Here is a 22,738-nt window from a genome sequence, read left to right as displayed (position 1 = left end):
GTCACATAGTCCTGTAGAGTGGGGCAGAAAGATATTCCCGGTTTACAGATGGCTACAACTAACAGGCATGAGTAACTCTCCACAGAGGTGAGATCGGCCTGTCAGAAGCAAGATACCAGTCTGCCGGGAGATAAGAAGACAAAGGAGGCATTTAGCCCATTTTCCTTGTTAGAGGCCATTTTTTTGAGAGTTAACCATAGGCCAGGCTCTGAGCTTATAATCATCATTCTTTTTTTCTTTTTAAGCGTTATAAGGCATCATCATGAGTCCCATTTTATAGATGAGGAAACTGAGCCCCAGAGAGGTTGCATAACAAGGTCTGATGGGTATCTGGAGCCAAAGATTTAAGGTCTGGCAGCCTCTGGGCCATCTGCCTCCATCAGTGAGTTGCAAACTGAGGGGTCATAGATCTCCAGGATCTGAGCCTCCAGAGCTACCTATTAGACTGTTCCGCGGTGTACATTAACGTGACAGATGTCGGAGACTCTGATTCTGGGGCTGGAGCATCTGCAGCGTAAACAAGTCGAGCGGTAATTCCCGGTGCAGGCACACTCAGGAAGTCTGGCCTGCAGCCCAGGCTTGGTGGCAGAAGCCTGTCCTTTCACAAAGGCCCAGACAATTCTGCTTCGGAGAGTGGCAGATACTAGGTCTCAGAAGGACACTGAGAACTCGTGGCCACTCCCCCCCCTCCCCCTACTGTGGTCCCTGGTAACGGCCCCGTGGCACAGCTGCAGTCCTCCCCGACTGCCTGGTTTGGAGGAGAAGCTGGCATGAGCCCCAGCACTTCACAGTGAGCACCAGCTCCCACGATGGTCAGGGAATTTCTTAGACTCCACTTCCCGTGGCCCCCCCCATCACCACCCCCAAATCTTGCTAGCTGCTCTCCCCTGAGCACCCACAGGTCATTTATCTTTCCAGGAGCCTCAGTTGATCTAATTTGCTAAATGTAAGCACTGGCAGAGCTCAGTCAGGGGGCACAGGAGGGGGGCGCAGGAGGCTGGGAGGCTGGGACCTCATGCGCTATTCTCCAGTCCACTCTCCACCTTATTGCTCATTGTTAAGAGCTTGATATAAATGAAATTATCCAGAGGGACCTTGGCAGGGAAGGGCAGGCAGGCAGTGGCGGATGATTCGTGCTTCACTCCTGAATGACCACGGGACTCACCCAAATGCACCCTTGAACAACCTAGGCAAGAAGTGCCTCCTAGGAATGAGTCCCTTCAGAGCTAAACCTAAGGGGACACATCCCAGGTCCCTACATCCAGAGCTGCCCTAAGAGGTAACCACCCTGTTCCCCTTCTTTCCCTCCCCTCCCTGCCCCAGCCCCCATCGGCATCCAATGAGAAAAAGGTATTGCGAGCATCAAAAGCAGCACGGAAGGAAGACGGCACAGAGGTGATGTGCTCCCTTGGGAATGGGGTGGCAAGGCACAAGGGGAGAGCGTAAGCTCAGGAGGGCACACACCTGGGCTCAAATTCTGGCTGCTGTCTACTAGAATTGTGCTAAGTCCACAGTGCTGGTCGGCTCACACCGTGGCTGTGATAACTGACTGGAGTACAGGGAGCCGTTCCCTAGCCACTCAATACATACACATATACACACGTATACGGAACCTACGACGTGCCAGGGACTGTTTAGGCACCGGGGAGGCAACAGGACTGAAAGGAGTCCCTGCTCTCAAGGAGACCGCCCTCATCCCCTAAAGTAAATCCACCGAAGATGTCACGAATGTTCTCATTTTATCGACGAGAAAACCGATGCTGGGGAATTAGGTTCTAGACGGAGACTGGTTCGACTCCAGGATCTACACACGTCATGGCTTACTCTGCGGGACACAGAGGCAGCGTTTACCATGTGTTCTTCAGAAGCCGGGCCAGGTTTTCAAAGGCAGAAGGCCATGCCCCTCCCCGGGAGAGGGGCTGTCGGGGCTGGCTTGCTGCGGGGCATGGGAGCCACCCCCTCCTGCCCCAGGCACCCGCCTCCCTGGGACCACGCACTCTCTGTAGTGCAGAACTTCCAACGTTCAACAGTCCTTTGTGTGATCTGATCTGTTTCCTTTTTCAGATGAGAGGAACCAAAGCCCAGGGAAAAAGGAACGTGCACGGTTACCCAGTGAGTCAGTGTTAGAGCTGGGGCAGATCCCAGCTTTCTGGTGAACAGGCTCCTCATTCCCCAGGGGGGCCCTGACCCCAGTCCCCGGACGCCAGACCCACGGCCCCCTTCCAGCCTCTGCCCCATAAGCACCATCCACGACGAAGGCCCACGGGACACGCCAGTCCAGCCAAGGCAAAGACAAGCAGAGAATGATTCGGGAAAGGCAAAACTCAGAGACCCCATCTCCAGGAGGTGTGGAGTCTCAAAGGTGGGTCCCTTGACTCTAAATTCTGAGCTCCTTCCAGGCCATCATGCACACATTCTTACACATTCTCTCGCATTTTCGATCTCATGTTCTCTCTCCCGCCCTCTCTCACAGACCTGGATCCTGGGGCGAAGGGTCAGTATAACCACAGTGGAAGTGGGGCCCAGGGATTTGAGGACAGAGCTGCTATCAGATTTACTGTATATCCTTGAAAGACCTTCAATGTAATTAAACTTGCCCGACATTCATAAAGACACTATGTAGCCATTCAAAGAATGAGCTAGATCTATGTGTGCCTAAGACATAATGTTAAGTGAGAAAAACATTTCAGAGTGTTATGTATAGGGTTATCTTATTTGGATTAAGTGACACCATGTATACACAACTTATGGCTTTCAGTTATATATATCCCCAACAGCAACTGGTTGGAACGGTGGGAGGGGATAAGGAACTTCCACTTCTTTTAACTTGACACTAGATTATTTGAATGGTTAACACGTCAGTTATGCAATAATAACTTTTAAACAGCATTTTGTTTAAAAATAAGCAACTTACCAATGAGGTTAAAAAAAAGTTTTACTGCAATCAATACCTCTCTTGCTGGCAGAGAGCAAGCTAGGGACACATACACACGCATATACACACACAGCATGTCTCCTAGAACCCACAGGTTCACTCATGGTCACTTCATCCCGGTACTGTCTGGATTCCTTCACAGATAACCATCCCTCCTTACATTGATCCTACGTGCTCCTCTACAAAGCGTTTGTGCATGCAAGAAGTCAGGTGGACATTTAAAGGATGAGTTGTTGATCAGAGACGGGCTGGGGGGCCTGGACACCCAACATCCCTACTGAAATGGTATGCCTATCTTTCTGCTGGTGTTTTTTGTAAGGATCCATAGCTGTCACACAATTCTCAAAGGTGTCAGCAGCCTAAATACGATTATAAAACAGGATATGACCTACCAATGTTCTTTTTTCACAAGAAATATTTCTAAAAGGATACACAAGAAACTGCTAACAACGGCTGCCTCTGGTGGAGGGGGGCCTGGAAATCCCGGGTGAAAAAGACCCTATCTTTCATTGTACCCTCTCTTTCGTACACTTGAATTTGTTTTTACCATGATCATGTATCGCTGCTCCAATTAAAGTCACTCACACATTGCTTTAGAGAGAAGAGGGGGGCCCACAACAATCTTGAAACTCTGGAAACTCAGGGGAACTCCTCTGTATTTGTATTACCAGCCAAAGATTCCATTTGGTATAAATCCTACCTATTTTCTCTAATCAAAGGAGCACGTTCCCAGGAGAGAAGCGCCGTCACTATGGAGGCCCCTCCACGAAGCACGGCTTTATGAGCCGTGGGGAGGGACTTGAGGGTTACATGGGTCTGAAGTCTGCTGCTGCTGCGGCTGTTCCTTCTCTAGGGTCTGAATGAGACATCTGGTATACGTCTCCGGCTCTTAAGCCAGCCGGGCCCACAGATGCCCTTCAGTTCTTAAGGTGTGCAGTGAGAAGGCTGGGAAAGTAAGATGGGTGACTGCGGCAGAGGGAAGCGCGCGGAACACAAACACATGGGCGGCTCACCCAGTTTCCCCCTGTCAGCACGGCTGCGGGAATGATTTGTGAGAACCTGAGCCAAGTTCCCACTGCTCCAGACCGTGGACACAGAGGAAGAGGCAGGGAGAAGAGAGTCACACCTGCATGTTCCCCTTTCTTCCTTCTTGGGACAGACATTGTTTACTTGCAGACTGCAGGTGGTGGCAGCTGGGCCTGTAAACACCACTGGAGACCAGTTGGCTTGGTTCAACCGGGTCATCTGAGCAGAGGATTGGGAGCCACGGTTATGGTCTTCCAGCCAAAGCTTATTTCCTGCCTAATTCCCTCCGGCAGACGCACCGAGAAGCCTTACAGAGGAGACATGGCCCAGTTTATAAACAAACACACGGGATCTGCAGCACGAGGGGGCTTGCGCTTGCACGTGAGCCTGGGTGAAGTCTCAGCACAGGGCTTCACTGGAGAGGGCTGCAGCTAACGAAGATTCTCTGCCTCGCCTGTCATCCTGAAAATCACCTAGCTTCCCCCTTCTCTTCCTCCCTCCTCGTCTCCTAAATGCCTGGTTCCTTTTTCATCTCCTGCTAGTTCTGAGACCAGCAAAGAGCAAAGGAGAAGTGGGAATAAGCGCTCACACTCATTTCAAGTGTATGAACCATGACTTCTAATTTCTCTATTATGATGCTTTGACAGCTGGGGCCTTGCCCTTCTCAGGATTAGCCAATTCCTAGGGATGGTAAACAACTTTGAGACGCAGGCTCTCACCCTCTCGGCCAGTCCCCCTGCCCAGATTACCCCGGGGGGCAGGTGCCACCCTATCAGCCAGTCCCCCTGCCCTGATCACCCTGGGAGCTGGTGCCAGACAACTAGGAACAGCCCTTTTGCCCCAGATCCCACTTCAAAGTGGCCAGTCCAAAGCCAGCCTACCCTGCCGTGCCGGTTTCTTCCTGTAGAAACCAAAGCGAAGACTCCTCCCCCATCCCCTCACCTCCCACAACCTGGCCCCTGACTGATCCCTGTGCTTCCCTATGTGGTGTGCCCCTCCTCTTGGGATCCTGTGTACAGCCAACTTTTTTTCAGTGGTAGTCATCTCCTGACCTGCTGGCCTCCCCATGCCTAAATAACAAAGAAACCTCAAGTTCCTTAAGAAAGAGGTAGCTCAAGCCCAGTGAATCTGTAGATTATCCGGGACTTTCCTTGTTGCTCCGAAGCTCAGCCCTTCTGAGAACTGGCTTGCGTACCCTCTCAGTGGACAGCCTCTCAAGGTCCCTGCCCAAGGCCAGCCCTGCTTGTCCTAAAAATTCCACGTGTGCGGGGAGTGCCAGGCGCCCCCCCCCATCGCTGCCAGGGCCTCTTACCTCATTCCCCGGCATGTGCTGAGTGTCACACTGGACTGCTCGGCCTTCCTCACCGTCCCATGGTAAAAGCAGTGGTCCTAGCGAGGAGAAGAGGGGGCTGGTCAGGCGAAAGGACACTGATAAGCATGGCAACGTTCATGTCCCGTGAAGGTCAGGGACGATTATGCATGCCCTAACTTATAGTCTGCAAAGAGCCTCCTAAACCACCCTTTTCTTTGATCCTTGTAATAGTCCTGGGACAGAGCAGATGTCATCATTCCCAGTGAACAGATGAACAACCGAGATTCAGAGAAGCAGAAAGATTTGCTGAAGGTCTCCCTGTTCGAGAAGCCAGGACTTCAGGTCTAGCTTAGGGCTCTTGCCATGACACGTGGCCACAGGCCACAGTGGCTTCTGAAGAGCCTGCCTCCCCGCTTGAGTCACCTCCGTGACCCCCTGCGGAGGTCAGATGCGTGTCCTCCCAGAACCTCAGAATGTGACCTTCTTTGGGACAGGGTCTTTGCAGATGGCATTAAGTTCAGATGAAGTCATACTGGATTGATGTCCTTAGAAAAAGAGGGGAGGACACAGAGAGCCCGAGGGAGAGAGAAGAGGCCATCTGAAGTCGGCTGCAGAGATTAGGGTGATCCAGCTGCAAGTCAAGGAGCACCATGGACTGACGGGGGCCGCCAGAAGCTGAAGGAGGCAAGGAAGCATCCTTCCCTAGAGACCACGGAGGAAGCCTGGCCTTGCTGACACCGTGATTTTGGACTTCCAGCCTCCGGAACTGTGTTTTGCACCTCTGACAGTGCTTTGCCACAGCAGCCCCGGGAGACGGAGAGCTCCCTCACCTCCCCACCTCCCTGAATCCCTGTGCGCCTGGATCAGACCCGATTTGGCACCTGCACCCACAGACGCATGGAGGCCTGATGCTGCTCTCACATCGGCGTGTCTCACAGCCATCTGGTCCTCCCGACCTGGCTGGACTCCCTTTGACTACAAGCAGCTGCCGAATGCTGCTCCGGGCCAGGCCTCCGGCTACGTACGGGAGACACAACAAGGAGAGACCACGCACGTCTCCAGCCTTCCTGGGACTTAGCGTCCTGCGAGAGCTGATCTTAATTAAAAAGCCATACAGAGATTTAATTACAAACTCTGAAGAGAGGCTTGAAATCAAAGTTGGAGGTGCCAGCAGAGTGTATTATAAGTAGGGGAACCAGAGCATCTAAGAGGCCGCCCGGGACACAGCTGGGAGCAGCGAAGCACCAAACAGACCGATGGGCGCAGCCCACAACTGTCCCCAGCACACACAGGGGCACACTCCTATAAAATTCTTCCCACATAGTTCAAGGGAGCTCAACTGCTCAGAACAGAGAGAAGGAAAAACCCCCAGGGCAGAGCCAGGTTTTGCAAAGGTGTTAGGAAGGGTCTGAGCTATACAGCTGCAGACACGGGAGTTTTCTCTTTCCCCACAGTGCCCGGGCAGGTCCAATCAGAAATCTCGGGCATCTGCCTACGGATCTGCCCAGTGATCCCTCACTAGGACCACACTTGTTGTGGTTGTTCCTCGGTCCAAAGCCGGCAGGGACAGGACCCCGGAGGCCGCAAACCCATTCGTTTGCAAACCCATTTGTCTGTACTCTCTGGCCCCACCTCCCGCCCAGCTCTGGCCTGATGATTAAATGCAGGCACGCTGGTGCGGCCAGGCTAATCTACATGCAAGCGCCCACACCTGCCCACGGTGGAAACAGTTCCACAACCTCCCTCCGACCTCCAGTGTCTTTGGTCTCTACCTCATGAGGTGCTTGTGAGAAAACTCTCCATTGAGGACCTGCGGCGGGCGATAAACCTTAGTGATCGTGATACAGGCCTTAAAGTCTCGTCGTCAAAGGTGGGATGTGGCCACGAGGGAGCCGGAAGCCCACCAAGGGCCTGAAACCTCAGTGGTCCCACACCAATTCTGGGTCATACACAGCCGAGCCACATGCCAGGTCACAGGCTATGGGCCAGGCCGGAACTCAGCTCAGGGGCAGGGTCCAGAGCACTGGTGTCCTTTCTCATGGCGACAACCCGCTGGCTGGCAGTGTGGCTCGGCTGCTCCACCCGTTCTAGCTCAGGACAAGAGATAGGCAGTGGCTTCTCTCTTTGCATCAAACTCTCCTGGACTTCCAACGCGCCAGATGCCGGCATTCAGAGGAACACTGAGGAAAGGCACTGTGCCGGCACCTGTGAAGGAAGGTGAGGCAGGCATAACGCTCCTTCCAGCCAGGATTCCACCCGCTTGCAGATGCCAGCCTGTCACACGGTTCTCCCCTTCCCGCCAGACTCCAAGACCTGGAGACACATCATCAAACTCACAGCTTCTCAACCGATCCTTAGAACTCAGCCATGGGGCCATGAACTCCACAGCCTGGATCATTCACCAGTGGAAGACGGGGCCAGGCCCATATAGGGTCAGTGGGGTTTGCAGATGTTGAAATGATGGAGAGTCAAAAAGTTCAGAAATGAGGATCAGCTACAGTTTCAAAAATCCGGGTCCCGGGGCACCTGGGTGGCTCAGTGGATTAAAGCCTCTGCCTTCGGCTCAGGTCATGGTCCCAGGGTCCTGGGATCGAGCCCCGCATCGGGCTCCCTGCTCAGTGGGGAGCCTGCCTCCTCCTCTCTCTCTCTCTCTGCCTGCCTCTCTGCCTACTTGTAATCTGTCTGTCAAACAAATAAATAAATTAAAAAAAAAAAAAAAACCCAGGTCCCTCTACAAATCAAGAGAATTCAAATCCAGGGATTTGTCCACGAAGAATCCCCGGGCCTCTTCCCATCTTTGAGATGATGCTATCAGTGTTCACTGAGGTGCCCTCTCAAACAGCATAACAGCGGACTTTGGTAACATGCTTTAGATCGACCAAGCGCTTTCACACACATCATCACGCATGCTAATGATACCTGCCATTTCTGTTGTAAACCATGAGGCTAACATCCATCCAGTCCTGGAGACTGGAAAAAAAACTAATGGAGATTTTTTTTTCCTTTAATTCTGACAACCTCACAGCCTTATGAGGTAGGTATTTTAACTCCCATTTTTTAAAAGGGGAAATTAAAGGTGGGAGAGGTTTCCTGTGGCTCACAAGGTCACACAGCCAGGGGAAGACTGGAACCACGGCAGCCTAACTCGAGACTCACCAGCCTCTCTGAGCAAAAGCAGCCCCATGAAAGTGTGCAGGAATGAACTGGTCACAGCTCTACTCTCTTCTAGCCCCACCAGGGACTTAATTCTAGTCTAAGCCTTGCCACTCGCTGGTTATCTGAACATAAACATGTTACTTTCTCTCTTCTCAATTTCCTCATGAGTAAAATGTGGCGCTGGCAAAAATGTTTACAAATTCCCACAAAATCGGTGACTCATCTTACCCTTCTATAGCTCTGAGAGTCAGATCTTAATATATCCAATTTTCTGATGAAGAAACTCAACACCAGTGTGGACAAAAGCATTGGTTAAGGTCACAGAGCTGGTTAAAGGCAAGTCTACATGCCTGGCCTCAGACCCCAATTCTGGAACTCCTGCTGGCCTGAAGGATGAGTCTGACAGTTCCCAGGGCTCTTAGTAGCCCAGGCCAAGGCTGGTCACAGGGCGTAGCCCTCCATGTTTGGGTCAGGCACAGCTAAATGGTGTATTCTATTCTCATTTCTCTTTGAAGTCCTCAGCTCCCAGGTAAGAAAGCGGAGTAGGAGTTCCATGGGGCTGGATGGGAGCTTTGCCAGAGTCCAGTAGGAGGGATGTACGAAAATAATGGGTTGTCCCACACTGCAGCTAGCATGTGCTTCGGTCAACGGGACCTTCAGGAAGGAGGGGTGTTCTGGGGGTGAGGGGAAGTTCTCTTCCACTCCTTAGTTTCTGAAAGGCCCTCACAGTGTCTCTCAGCCTGACGCTGAGCGCACAAAAAACAAGCAAATGAACAGTCATGAAGTCACCGCATTCCTTCTCAGCTTCTCGGCCTGAGGGGGCCACCCAAGGGGGCTTTCACAGCAGGAAGTATGAGCTCATGGCAAACTTGTGCACTGAGACCCATTCTTGAGCTGCGGGTGGAGAAGTGCCAAAGCCAAACTCAGAGGACAGTGCTTGGTGAGGTCCTGGGGCTTTCGAGGCATGCCTGCTTCCTCCCTGTCTCCCTGGAGGCAGAGAGCGGAGGTCTCCATAATGGAGGGACTTTCGACCAAGGGGCACTGAAGAAGGTGAGAAGCCACGCCTGGGGGGCCTCCCCAGAGATGAGAAGACAAGGCCAACTTGCCTGCCCTGGGTACTGGCCACACTGCCAACTCCTCCTCCCTCCAGAAAGGTCTTGGTGAAGAAGACAGCATTGATGGAACACAGCTCCTCAGCTACCTGCTCGCTATGCTGCCAGCCTCTCAGATCTGTCAAAACTTAGCAGTCCTGGGTCCCTTTCCCCATTCAAGGCTAATCTGATAAACTAATCTGAGCTTTTACTGACGGAGAGTGGCTGTCATTGTCTTCTGGACATCTGTGCTCCAGCAGAGATATTTTAAATATGGGCCATGGAGAAACCTCTGATTCCACGAGAAGCTTCCAGAAGAACACTGAGGCTAAGGGGCCTATCCTGTTGCCCTATACGCCACACTCCGCATCTGCATGACACCAACGTCCATGATGTCCTGCCCCAAAGGCAAAGACCACTGCTGCTCCTGCTGGACTCCATCTTCCCTCCCTCACCCTATCTCATCTGCACATACTGAGAAAGTTCACTCTAATCCAGAGTTTCTCATCTTGGGCACTGTTGACATTTGGGGCCGCATAACTCTCTGTTGTGGAGGGGCCACCTTATGCATTATAGGACACTTAGTGGCTTTTCTGGCTTCTATCCACCAGATGCCAGTAGCATCCACCTCCCAGTTGTGATAGTCAAAACCGTCTCCAGACACCGCCAAGTGTCCCCTCCTTTGCTGGCTGAAATGGTCAACCAAACAAATAGAATATTTTTTGGTAACTGCATCTGGTTAAAATTCACCTAGTCGGGGCGCCTGGGTGGCTCAGTGGGTTAAAGCCGCTGCCTTCGGCTCAGGTCATGATCCCAGCATCCTGGGATCGAGCCCCGCATCGGGCTCTCTGCTCAGTGGGGAGCCTGCTTCCTCCCTTCTCTCTCTGCCTGCCTCTCTGCCTACTTGTGATCTGTCTGTCAAATAAATAAATAAAATCTTTAAAAAAAAAAATTCACCTAGTCAACATGAAACCTATTTTCTTTGCATTATGGTCGTTACCCACACGTTAACAAAAGTTTAAGTAAAAGAGATGATTTAGGCAAAATTACTCCTAGCTAAGAACCACTGCTCCAATTCCGCCAACACTAACGGTTCCCTGGTAGGAAAAGTCAGCAAACCATGAAATGGGTACAGTTCACTACCTTAAATGCCCACCAGTGGGGTGCGGTGAAGCACACTAAAATGCATCCATCTGACAAACGATTTGACAGACTTTTTTTTTTTTTTTTAACAGATTTTACTTATTTATTTATTTGAGAGAGTCCAGCAGGAGGAGGGAGAAGGACAAGCAGACTCCAAGTTGAGTGCGGAGCCCAACTCGGGGCTCAATCCCAGGACCCTGAGATCATGACCTGAGCTGAAATCAAGAGTTGGATGCTTAACCAACTGAGCCACCCAGGCGCCCCTGAAAGACCGTTTTTTAAGTGGCAAATCTTTGTGCAAATATCTGAACTCAATAACACCTTTGAGAGAAAAAAAAAAATCCAATATGAACGTGGCAGTGAAACAAGAAACTCTGCATAACCTGAAATCACACTGAGAAAGCAGACTACAAAACCTTATCCATCCATATGGGAAAGGATCAATTAAACATCTAATGAAGTGACACGGCAGGATCCCTGGTAACTCATTTCTTTCACTTACACTTTTGTTAATATGTGGGTGATTAACACCCAACAAAGAAAATGTATGCTTCGTAATGATTTATACCAATTTTAATCAGACACAATTGCCTAAACTATTGTTCGTCTGACCATTTTAGCCAGCAGAGAAGAGGGCGGCCTTATGAGACAATAAATTCACAGAATGCTTCTCCTGCTCACGCCCTTGGTCTTAGGTCAGGGCAAAGAAACCCTTCAGAGGGGGATCTGTCTCCACCATGCATCTCCTCACTCCCCAGGGGTGGGACGAGGATAGGCCAACTGCAGATCTCTGTTGACCTGAACTTACCTCAGATTTCAGCCTGGTGGTCTGAGGGCTGCCACTTGGAGTGTAATGGGTTTCCGTGTAGGCTGGAGCAAAAAGGTACCTGCAAAGAATAAACACAGACTTTTGTCTCTTTAGGTGATGGCCTCTGCCCTCCTGGAAACAGCGGCCAGCCATTCTCAATGACCCAGGAAGAACCACCCAAGCTTCTCCTAGCACAAGAAAATAAGCCGCCATAAGGGCCTCAGGAACAAAAAGAAAACCAGGAGGAAGGGGATTAGTTTGTATTCAGTGGGTTCATCACCTAGTTTGGACACAACCAGATGAAGCAGACAAAGCTAAAGCGGCATTGCAACTTTCTCTGCAACCTAGAATATACACACGCGATCACATCCTCAGAACTTCCCAAGGTCCGTGGACTCGGATCTGGGATCTACATTGGTAATGTTAGCACGGCACCCACCAGCTTTCAGTGTCAGCATGCCAGTTTTTCTTTCAGGGAAACTCTTTCCTGTTGCATGTTTTAGTGTCCCACCTGGCCCTGGCCAACGGTGGCCCATGATCCAAGCTAAGCCAATGGAATGACGTTGCAAAAACCAACCAGATGGGAGTCATTTATCTGTTCCTTTGTTCCCGCTGCGTGACTTTCCAGCACGGCCTTTGCCTGCCTTTTCTGAGACCTAGTGGCTCAGATTTCTTGAGACCTGCTTCTTCTGTGCATTACCCTTACAGACAATTCTGGTTTTTTTTCCTTTTCTTTTCTAAAATTGGACATTGGTTTCTCCCTTGCCACAGACCCCTTGAGGCTGAGGCTAAGAATCTCTCAGCAAAGGCAAGGCAACACCAAACAAGGTTCCTAGAATTTCTCTAAAAGTTTAAAGAAAAATAAAAGAGCCAAGTGGAGGTTTCAACTAGCTCAGCCACATTAAAAGCAAAATGCATCTATAGAAAGTTGAAGTCCAGGGGCAAAGAGGTGTCTAAGGTCCCTAAGAGAAGAGAAATTGGGAGTCTAACAAAAAAAAGAATTAAGTGAAAATGTGTGAAGAGAGCTTAATGGCAAGCCTAGACTCACAGAATGAGCTCAGTAAAGGTCAGCAATCATCATCATTGCTTCCACCAGGACTAATGACAGAAGAACCCAGAAAAACAGATGGAATGTACCTCTTTCCCCCTAACTGTCCCCAGCCATTAATCCTCCAGCTGATCACTTGAGAGAGGTGAAAAAGCAATTAGCTCATTCTCACAACCCCATTTCCCAGGTCTGCTTTCACAGACAGCATTATGGACAGCTAGTCATGGGTTCAGAGTTTAATGGTCTATCCCAGTGCCAGTGGGAGATCTGAATTTTCTCACAGGAAATGCACTCCTGGCAAATACATTTTTAACCTCTTTTTGAGTCTTAGGACGGGAGAATCATTGATTCAGTCACATGAAGATGCTCCGAAGAGAACATTCCAGATTGAACCTCAGAGATGGCCACATTCTTGTCAGTCCCTGGCCATGTCTTCAGCAGGGTAAGCATCGTTCTGTAGCTTCTTATTCTGAGGATCTCATCATAGGACTCTCAGAGCCTCAGGGTTAAAAGGGGCTTTTGTAATCATTTAGCCAAACTCATTGGACTGTGGGTTCCCTGAGAACAAGGGTACAGGTGCTTTGTTCAAGGCTTCTCCCCACCTCCCAGCACCTCCCAGCAGGCAATACAAGTTTACTCTGTGAATTAGTGGATGAATGGATGAATGAACCTTCTACTTGGGTGGGAATCTGCCAGATGGCCATTCACTACTGGACATCTCCAGCGACACGGAGCTCATGAGAGCCCCCACTCCATTTCGGAACCCATTTAGCAGTCAGAGAAAGTTCTTACATAGAATCTCTCTGTAACTGGCGCCCACTGGCCTCATTCTGTCTTCTGAATCCACATGGAATGATCTGCTTCTTTTTCTGCCTAACAGCCGTTTCAGGACCAGCAGTGGCAGCATTGTCTAGGAATTAGTTAAAAATGTAGATTGCGGGGTGCCTGGGTGGCTCAGTGGGTTAAGCCTCTGCCTTCGACTTGGGTCGTGATCTCAGGGTCCTGGGATCGAGCCCCACATTGGGCTCTCTGCTCAGCGGGGAGCCTGCTTTTCTCCCTCTCTCTCTGCCTGCTGCTCTGCCTACTTGTGATTCTATCTCTCTCTCTGTCAAATAAATAAAGTCTTTAAAAAAATGTCTGTCACTGTTAAAAAAAAAAAAAAGATTTCATGTGCATGTCCAAGGATATGATCAGAAATGTTTAAAAATAAAATAAAATAAAATAAAAAAATGTAGATTGCTAGGCCCCACCGGATGTACTGGGGCAGACAGAAACTCAGCCATCCTTTGTAATAACGCCTGAAGTGTTTTTGATGCAGAAGCACCACCCTAGACCAGAAGTTAGTGAGTTAACTTTTAAGGTAGGCACACCTTAGAAATATCAAAGTGTCTCACTCCCCAAACCCCCATCATCTTCCTGCCTCTACCACATCCTGGATCATTCTGAACCTGAAAAACCTAGAAAAGTTCCATCAAAACAGTTCACACATATTTAAGTGTTAAACCATTGAACACACCCACGTATAATAGACCCCTGAGGTAGGTCCTAATCCTTTCCCCACTGGGTGACTGAGCACCCTGGAAACTCCACACTTAACTTGTCCAAGTTCTCCCGGCACAATGTCAGGGCCAGGTTTCAGGCCCAGGGCTGTTGGCCCTGACCATACTTTTTAAGCACTTTTCTGCTCTGTTTTTTCTTAGAAAGTGGAAGCATAAAACTAAAACACTTCCAGGAACCAGTGTCCAGACCACAATTTGATGATAACGCTAGCAGCCTTGAGGACATACGGGATGTCACAAAAATGTCATGAGCGATTGGATGTGCATATATGCAGAGAAAAACATGGGTAAGCAAAGCACGGGGCAGGAGAAAGAGGATGAATACATAAGGACTTCAAAGCCAGTTTTTTGAAACAACAACCCCTCCCCCAAATGGGATTGCCAGTGTTGGCCAAGGTCCTTCTTTCCAGAAGCAAAAGGGTCACGTTTCATCACCACCATCCATGCAATTTTACTGAGAGACAAAACACCACTTTCATATCCTCCCCACAGCCCTAGCCAGGCCCGCCTATGCCTGTGTGTCCAGGTGGTACCCTGGCAGTGCTCTTGGGACTCAGAGAGGGGGCTAGGGAGCCAATGAGCAGCCCAGCTTGGCCCATCTGCCCCTTCTTCGGCCACATCTTGTTCTCATCTCCTCCCTGACAAGGGGCTGGCTCAGCAGCTCAGCAGGAAGCCATCTCTCACCACTGGAGTGTATTAGGATTTTCAGGAAACAAGTTGTGAGTGAAGTGCGTCCAGGAAGGGAGAAGGACTGTCCAAGATTTCCCACCCCACCCCCTCCTTTTTCTGGCTTTGATGGAAAAGCAGTTTCTATGACATGCTCCCCCCACCCCCTTCCCGCTGCATACACACACCCTCCAGGCTCACAAGCCCACAAGGCAGGCAGAGATGGTATCCTAGTGCTAAGAGAAGCCACCACGGAAATGCTCACTTGGGGCAAAAACCAAACTGCTCGGATCCTATGTCCTCCAGCAAAACCTGCATCTTCCGAATCCCACCTGGGAAAAGAAGCTGCCCCCCAAATACTAGACATAAGATTGTTCTCCAGGGAAAGACAACAGAGCTGTCTGGAGGCGGCCGGAGCCTTATGCGGAGGCATAGCCAGACCCCAAAAGTACACTGCAGTCTGAAACAGCCCTGACCCCTCTCCCCAGAGGCTCAGCACCTTCAAAACCAGAACAATCCCTTTAACGAAGATTCTATTCGCTATCAGACACATTTCAAAGGCCTCTCCCAACTTCAATCTCTAAAACTCCCTCTGGGGAGAGAGGCAGCAGGGCTCAAAAAAACAGCTTCTCAGAGCTCAACCCTCCTTCCTCTGCTTGAGATAAGCACGCGGTGAAGACAAAGTGATAACAACCTATGCAGTCTTGCTCGGCACAGGTCAACATTACTTAGCTCATCCCACAGTGGTTAGTTTCATGGACACCTCATGCCCCCAGAGCGTGCTCCTTCTAGGTCTGTCAAGAGTATCCTGGCGCTTAAACACTGGGGAGGTACAGCCTTGCTGGCCTCTCATTTGCCCTGAAGGATCCTCACACTGTCCACCCATATGCTGATGGTAATGCAAGCCTCTGTCATTCCTCGCTCACACTCTCAATGCTGTTGTCAGGGGACTTAGACCAGGAACTGCACAACACCCGGAAGCACTGTGAAAAACTATAAAATCCCAGGCCCCATACCGGCCCCACTGAGAATTATATTCTCCAGAGAAGAACTGAGAAATCTGCATTTGTAATAGTTTTTCCAGGTGATGCATTTCCAGGCTCTGAGAATTCTCCTGCTCCACTGGATCCATGTTAACATTTTAAACTCTTTTTCCCATTTTTAGGCTCTTGATCACCCCTCCAAACCAGAAGATGATACCAGCCCAGCACAGAGGGCAAGTCTAGGCTCCGAAAGCTTTGGTTTAAGCACCAGCAGCACTGCTCTCTAGATGACTGTCCTTTGAAACCCTAAAAATGAGGCCAAAGATGACCACAGTTGCTTTCAATTTCGTGGAGCTGAAAGGCTCAGAGAGGCCAGGCTAAGGGTCTTCAGACTCCATGGGAGGGAGGGGGTACTTAGCTTTGAAAGACTAGTTAATTAAGGCTGCTCTCCTACAGCTCTTTAAGAAGAGATGTTAACTTCTCAAAGGCTAATAAGGTACGATAGAGATGCAAATAATTTCCACCCAGTAGAAAAGATGACTCCAAAGGTTGTGGTTACATTTCCGTAAAATGGTATTGATGAGGGAGCGGGAGGCTGGCTGAGGACAAAGCAAAAGCTGGCACCTTGCACCCCCTCTCCATCCGCTCCCCTCGGTGATGTGTGTGGCATTCCTCAGGTACCCCTGACTGCCAAAACAAATAGTTAACTTGCTGAGATCACAATCCCACAAGAGAGGAGTCTCCCTTGGTTTAACAAAGAAGTTACATTATCAATAGCACAATTTCCAGAGGCAAATGACTCAGTTCCTCAAGCCTTAATGTTACCCTCCCCTCCATAAACAAAACTGAAGGAGGCTGGGGTAGAAGGAAGTTAAGTTTCTTCTATACCTAAATCTCACTAACAAAGATGCTTGATAGCAGGATTATGACATTACACCAGGAATCTCCCAACAATCTGGATGTTAATGGCTTGCCAAAAGACAACATTGATCAAGCCTCTGGTATCCCTGTGCCTTGGAGGCCTCCTTTAGCATATGAAAGCTCCGTTGAAACCTCCATTTCCCTCACCTTCCCCCAACCGCAGGGTACATAACCTGCCATCCCTCACAACCCGGGGCAGCAGCTCTTCCTGCCCACGGGTCCTGTCCCCGTGCTTTAATAAACCACCATTTTGCACCAAAGATGTCTCAAGAATTCTTTCTTGGTCATCGGCTCCGGACCTCAGCCCACCGAACCTCACGCAGGTTCTAGAACTTCATCAGTATTAACCAGTTTTAGATCTAACTTAGCGATCTTATCTCAACATTCATTTTTTCACTATTAAAAAAAAAACATGACTATGTATATATTACCCTTATCCAACTTTTAAACCAGTTTTAACATCTTTCTGGCTCCCCATGAATGAGATAAATCAAACTTTGACAAGTGTTAATCAGCATTTTAACTGTCATTGACCAAAGGAACTTGAGCCATCTAAACCACCTCTGTGGTTTAGCTGACCAAAATCCAACCAAAAAGAACAGAGTAATAATTACTACCTCACAGCATCGCTGAAAGGATCAAGTGAGAAAATGACATTTGAGCACTAGCTCTGACACTTCAAGTTCGGGGGAGCTTGGACAAGTCAGTTAACCTCTCTGTGCCTCTGTTCTCATCTATAAAATAGGAAGAATTTTAGAGTCTACTTAACAGGGTTGCTGTCAAAAGCCTATGAAATTTTGTCAAGTAAAATCAACAACTATGAAAGAACTCTTTGTAAAGCATAAAGTATTTCTGTTCTACAAATCATTGTTATAATTTTCTCCAGGAATAGCTAGGTGCACATGTGGCAAGACCTTGATAATTGGTAAATCCAGAAAATGGGTATCTGAGGGTTCATAATACTAGTCTCTTTCTTTATGGGGCTTAATTTTTTTTTTTTTTTTAAGTAGGCTCCATGCCAACACAGGGCTTGAACTCACAACCCTGAGATCAAGACCTGAGCTGAGATCAAAAGTCAGATGCTCAACCAACTAAGCCACCAAGGCACCCCTGGGTGTTAAAATTTTTTAACTAGCTAGGGGACATTATGCCTATCACAAGCTACTCGGCCTTAGTTCCCCCTTTCAATCAAGCAGAAATAGTCCAGGACAGGGAGGCACTGGAAGGATTTTTGAAAAGCAGAGAGCTATTCTAATGTAGTGGCCAATGTTTGCCCATATTTGGAACAAAAAACAAATTCAGTAAGTATTGTTTTCTTTTGTTTTCGAAGGAGAAAGTAAAGGGGAGAAGAGACAGCAGTTTCAGAACCAAGATTTCCAAACCAATGCTCATTCCACCTCTGACTCCAGAGGAATGGAAACAAACCAACAAGCCAAAGGCATGGATGGCCCTAACTCCAAATAAGGATGGACAAGCCCAGGGGCCCCCAGGCAGAAGCGTTCCTTTTGGAGGGAACAGAAAGACCAAGGAAAGAGGAACTTTAAACATTGGTCCTAATCTAAAGAGTGGGGATCTCCTCCTATCCCAAGGACTTCCTTGAACAAGTATCATTCCTGCCAGAAGACCAGCCCCAGAAGCAACACTTTGAGGCAAGATGGCGCCACCCATAACCCTGGCAAGAGGCCGAAGCTACATGGCATGTTTTCTTTAACCTTTTATTAAGGAAGTTTCCAAACAATGCATTAAGTCAACACTCCTTTTCACCAACTGCTTCTCATTACATCTTCTCCCAGTCCGCACAAGACCTGGCATCCTTCCGACCAGCTCCTGGTCCTATGTTTTGCTTTTATATACCAGAGGATGTTTAGACGAGCACTGTTTACTCCTTTGACCAGCAGGGTCTTTACTTAATCCTCTTCATGCCTCTCTCCTGGCTAACTCCACAAAAATGAGTAACCTCTCTGTGCAAACAGGGCTGATTTCTTGGGATCGGGGAGCTTAACTGTCAGGAACCTGAGGTAAGGGACCTCAAAATGGCTCACCCAAGAGTTTACAAATTTGTTCTACAGTGTGCTGAAAAGCCCATTATGAGTATTTATTGGACTGTTAAAGAAAGAAAAAGAAGGAGGAGGAGAAGGTGAAGGAAAAGAGGAAGAAGAAGAGGAACCACCACCACCACCACCACCACCACCACCATTAAAGGAAATGGGGCACTATCACTATTTCTTAGAAAAATCTAAAAATGAAAACATTGTAAGATAGCTGCCTCTCTAACAACCAAAATTTTTAAAAGATTTTATTTATTTATTTGCGAGAGCGAGCGAGCGAGTGAGTATGAGCACAAGCAGAGGGAGCAGCAGGCAGAGGGAGAAGCTGCCTTCCTGCTGAGCAGAGAGCCCAATGAGGGATTCAATCCCAGCACCCTGGGATCATGACCTGAGCTGAAGGCAGACGCTTAACCCACTGAGGCACCCGTGCATCCCTAAATACCAAATTTTGATAAATAACCATAGTGCCCATTTAACAGATCAACCTGAAGGGCGAGGCCAAAGAGTTGCATACTCTACAGTATGCAACAGGCATACTGTAGAGATATACTTTGTGATTAAGACAAAACGTTAAGTGAAGAAAAGGAACCTCTAAGATCACTGGGCCTCTGAGAATATGCTAGGAAAAAGGGAGATAGGGGACCATCCTACAAAAAACAAACAAACAAACAAAAAGCACATGGGTGAAGACCACAAACCAACCTGCCCTAAATGTGTGCTTGGTCCCTTTCAGACCCTGACTGAATATCCCAGTAACTTTGAAAAACCTCATCCCGTGTTTCCTAGTCTCCTAAATCACAGCTCTGGCACAGTCAAGAAGGTCAGATGTTGGAAAGCCCTCGATCACAGCAGACAGCTATCATCCCAGCCTCCAGCATCCCTGCCACCTTCTTGGCAGAAGATTGCCCTGATCTGCCTTGAGACAAGTGTTCTCCTCTCACTGCATACTGACCGCACCTGGGGTCAATAGTGACAAGCCAGTACAATCAGGTCTTACTTCACCGAATTCCATGGTGGGTGACATCTGGTGAAAATGGCTGGAGCAGAGTCACCCCAGTGGTGGAACCTGAAAAGGCTGCCTATGAATTCCTAGACCCTGTCCTTTTTGAGTCCTAGTTCTTCAGATTCTTTTCCCAACACATTCTCTATGGTTTCCATAAAGTATCTGGGGTGTGGGGGGGGGTGGGTGGGGAGAATCAGGATACAAATGGCAGAGTTGACTGCAACAAAAGCATTTTATTTGGCATCCTCTCTGTCTAATACTTCCCCTCAATCCACTTTTATAGAAGTTGAGAATGAGCAAAAGCAGCTCACCCAACATCACATAGTTGTATTTCGCTTCTGAACCCATCAGTCTCAATAAACAAAAGCAAGCTAAAGTCCAGTGGCAGGTAATCCTAAAGTTGGTCGTTCAGACACTCCCAGGAGGTAGAGAGGAAGGAAGGAAGGACGTTTGTGTAGGCTCATCATTAACTGTTTATTGAACAGCATCATACCGTGAAAACTGCAGGGCACCCAGCCCCAGCAAGACCCAATTCCTCCGCACTTGAATTCATTCTGTATTTGCTCTGGGTCATCCGCCAAGCGGCAGAACCTCTTCTGAGCCTCAGGCTCTGCATCTGTAAACCCATTTACTCATTCCACAAATATTGACTGAGGCCAGTGGTGTGCTGAGCACTGGGCCAGGAGACTAGGGGATGTGAGTGAAGCAAGCACAGGTTTTCTGTCCTCCACCCAGCACCTGCATCTCCCATCACGAAGATCAGAGGAGGCAGAAGTGGGGCAGAATGGGCCACTCAACAAATATGCCACTTTAGCACAAGGATTGGTTTGCACTGAAGGTGACTGAGAAGAAGCAGATACAAAACAAAAACAAAAACAAACAAACAAAAAACCAAAATCAATCCAACCAAACAAAAACACAAAACCTCTCTGTCCTCCTCCTATTTCCCTAAAAGTAGGACAAAACTTCAAAGGCGTCCCTCCTCCCCTCTCTACCAGGAAGGACAAAAGTTAATCACCAGAGACAACTTCAGCTTTTTTACTGACTAGCTTCTTCTGCCTCCCATTAGTTCCCCATATATCTACCTCTCCACATTTTACCATCTTTGGGAGCCTAACTGCTTTCCTCTGTCCTGTCATTTCTCTACAGATTTATTGTTCTTTGGGAAAGATGCTACATAAGCCTGAATTCTAACTCTTGGAGTTACTGCTCTTTTTTCCCTGGGTATCTCTTATGTACACATGTTAATAAACTTCTGTTTGTTTTTCTCGTTAATCTGTCTTTTGTTACAGGGTTCCCAGCCAAGAACTTAGAAAGGTAGAGGGAAAATGATTTTTCCTTTCCTACAAGGTCAGCTATGAAAGCACTTGGCAAACACGAACAGACCACACAGAAGGTGGGTATGACCATCTGGTCGCTGGAGGCCAAGTCACTGTTAAACAGCCTATCTTCCTTCCTTCCTGGAATTGCTGCAAAGCCATTAGGCAACCAGCTTCCAAGTACCCCTAACAAGCTGCCTACACATCTATGGAGGAAGGGTGCTTATGCAACTGTGTGTGTGTGTGTGTGTGTGTGTGTGTGTGTGTCGGTGTGTCTGTGTGTCTGTGTATGCACATGTGTGTGTCTGTCCGTCCACGTGCGTGAGTGAGTGTGTGTTGAGGACAGAGAGGAAGAGTGGAGTAAAGGAATAGGAACTAAGGGTCCTTATTCAACATTTCTGCTTTCCCGACCCCAGCCGTATTCCCCCCACCACATAATTGAAAGGCCAGTTCAGTCTTTGCACCCTTACCCAAGCCCCAAATTTAGCACCAAGAACTCAAGAGATAAAGAGCTTCTAGAATACAAGAAGCCTGCTATCTCTCCCAACACTTAGATCACCTCTTTCCCTAGCATTCCAGCCTCCCTTCCAAAAGAATCCCTTCCCATGACTTGCCTTTCTTTTCAGGGGAGGAGGGGGCTTGGAAAAAGAACCATGCCTGATATAATGCAGCCATTATAGCCCCTTTGGCCCATGTGGACCTCTCTCCGGGGAGACTGATGCAAGAGGAGAAAATGTGGAGGCTGCCAGTTTTCCACAAATCTGTAACCTCAGGGAGAAAGAAGGAAAGGGGGCAGTGGGGCACATGGGAGCTATGGAAAGGACTGGAAAAGAGCCATAAGTACAGAAGTCATAAAGACCCTATTTCTCCTTAAACCGGCTGAGGAAAGCCTGGCCCAGCTCCACCCACTCAATGATATCATTGTTTTCAACAAAAGCGGGTTTGAGAACCCCCAGAAAGGCCCCCAGTTAGGCCTCAGCTGCTAGAATAGGCAGAGGTCTCACCAGTTCCTGGGTGATTAAGTGCTTAGAATTAAGATAAGGGGGGAAAACTATGTAAAAGCCCAAATTACAAAGATAACCAGGGCAAGGACAGACGTTGCTTCTGCCCAGCCTTTTACGGTCATGGAAAGAGAACAGGACACTACTTTACACTTAGATTTTATTTGCGGATCCCCACCATGATCCCACAAGGTTGGTGACTGGGGCTTATTGTTTTCATCTAATGAGAAAACTAAAAACCTGAAAAAAAGAAGTGGCTTGTCTGAGGTCCCAGCACAAGCTAAGGACAAACCCAGGGACTGGCAGCCTTGTCCTGCTACCTACTCAGGCAGGACACTCAGATTGGCCCTGGAATCCATCCCCTCCCTCAGCCCAGAGTCAACGCATTTCCCAGTCTCCATGACTCCCCTCTGTAAACACCTCTGTAATGCATCCCCTTCTCTCCACATCAGCTACCTCTTCCCTAAATTCGACCACCATAATTTCTCACTCAGATGATAATAAAACTTTTGAATGTGTCTTAGAACTTCCCTCGTCTTGCCCCTTCGAATCCCTCCTACACTTCAGCTGAAGTAATCCTTCTCAAATGCATTTTGGATGCTATTACTACCTACGTTTCAAAATACTCTATAGTTCCCCGTTGCCCTTAAGAAGCCTTTGAGGCCCTGCAAGGATTCACCCTTATCTACCTAACCAACGTCTTCCCTCACCGCCTCCTC

The 22,738-nt window shown here is 48.8% G+C and overlaps 1 protein-coding gene across 1 annotated transcript in view; it reads right to left on the bottom strand.

Annotated features, from left to right (window-relative positions):
• The window catches only part of ADAM19 (ADAM metallopeptidase domain 19), a 79,968-nt gene that overhangs the window by 36,708 nt on the left and 20,522 nt on the right, over nt 1-22,738 (bottom strand). The window contains exons 4-5 of the mRNA XM_080803770.1: nt 11,472-11,550; nt 5,274-5,350 (exon numbers count right to left, since the gene is read on the bottom strand). Coding sequence (XP_080659896.1) covers nt 5,274-5,350; nt 11,472-11,550 — 156 coding nt within the window. The remainder of the gene's footprint in view (nt 1-5,273; nt 5,351-11,471; nt 11,551-22,738) is intronic.

The sequence above is a fragment of the Martes martes genome, assembly GCF_963455335.1.
Source record: "Martes martes genome assembly, chromosome: 5".
In the NCBI taxonomy this organism is placed as follows: domain Eukaryota; kingdom Metazoa; phylum Chordata; class Mammalia; order Carnivora; family Mustelidae; genus Martes; species Martes martes.
This window is presented reverse-complemented; position numbering and strand designations above follow the sequence as displayed.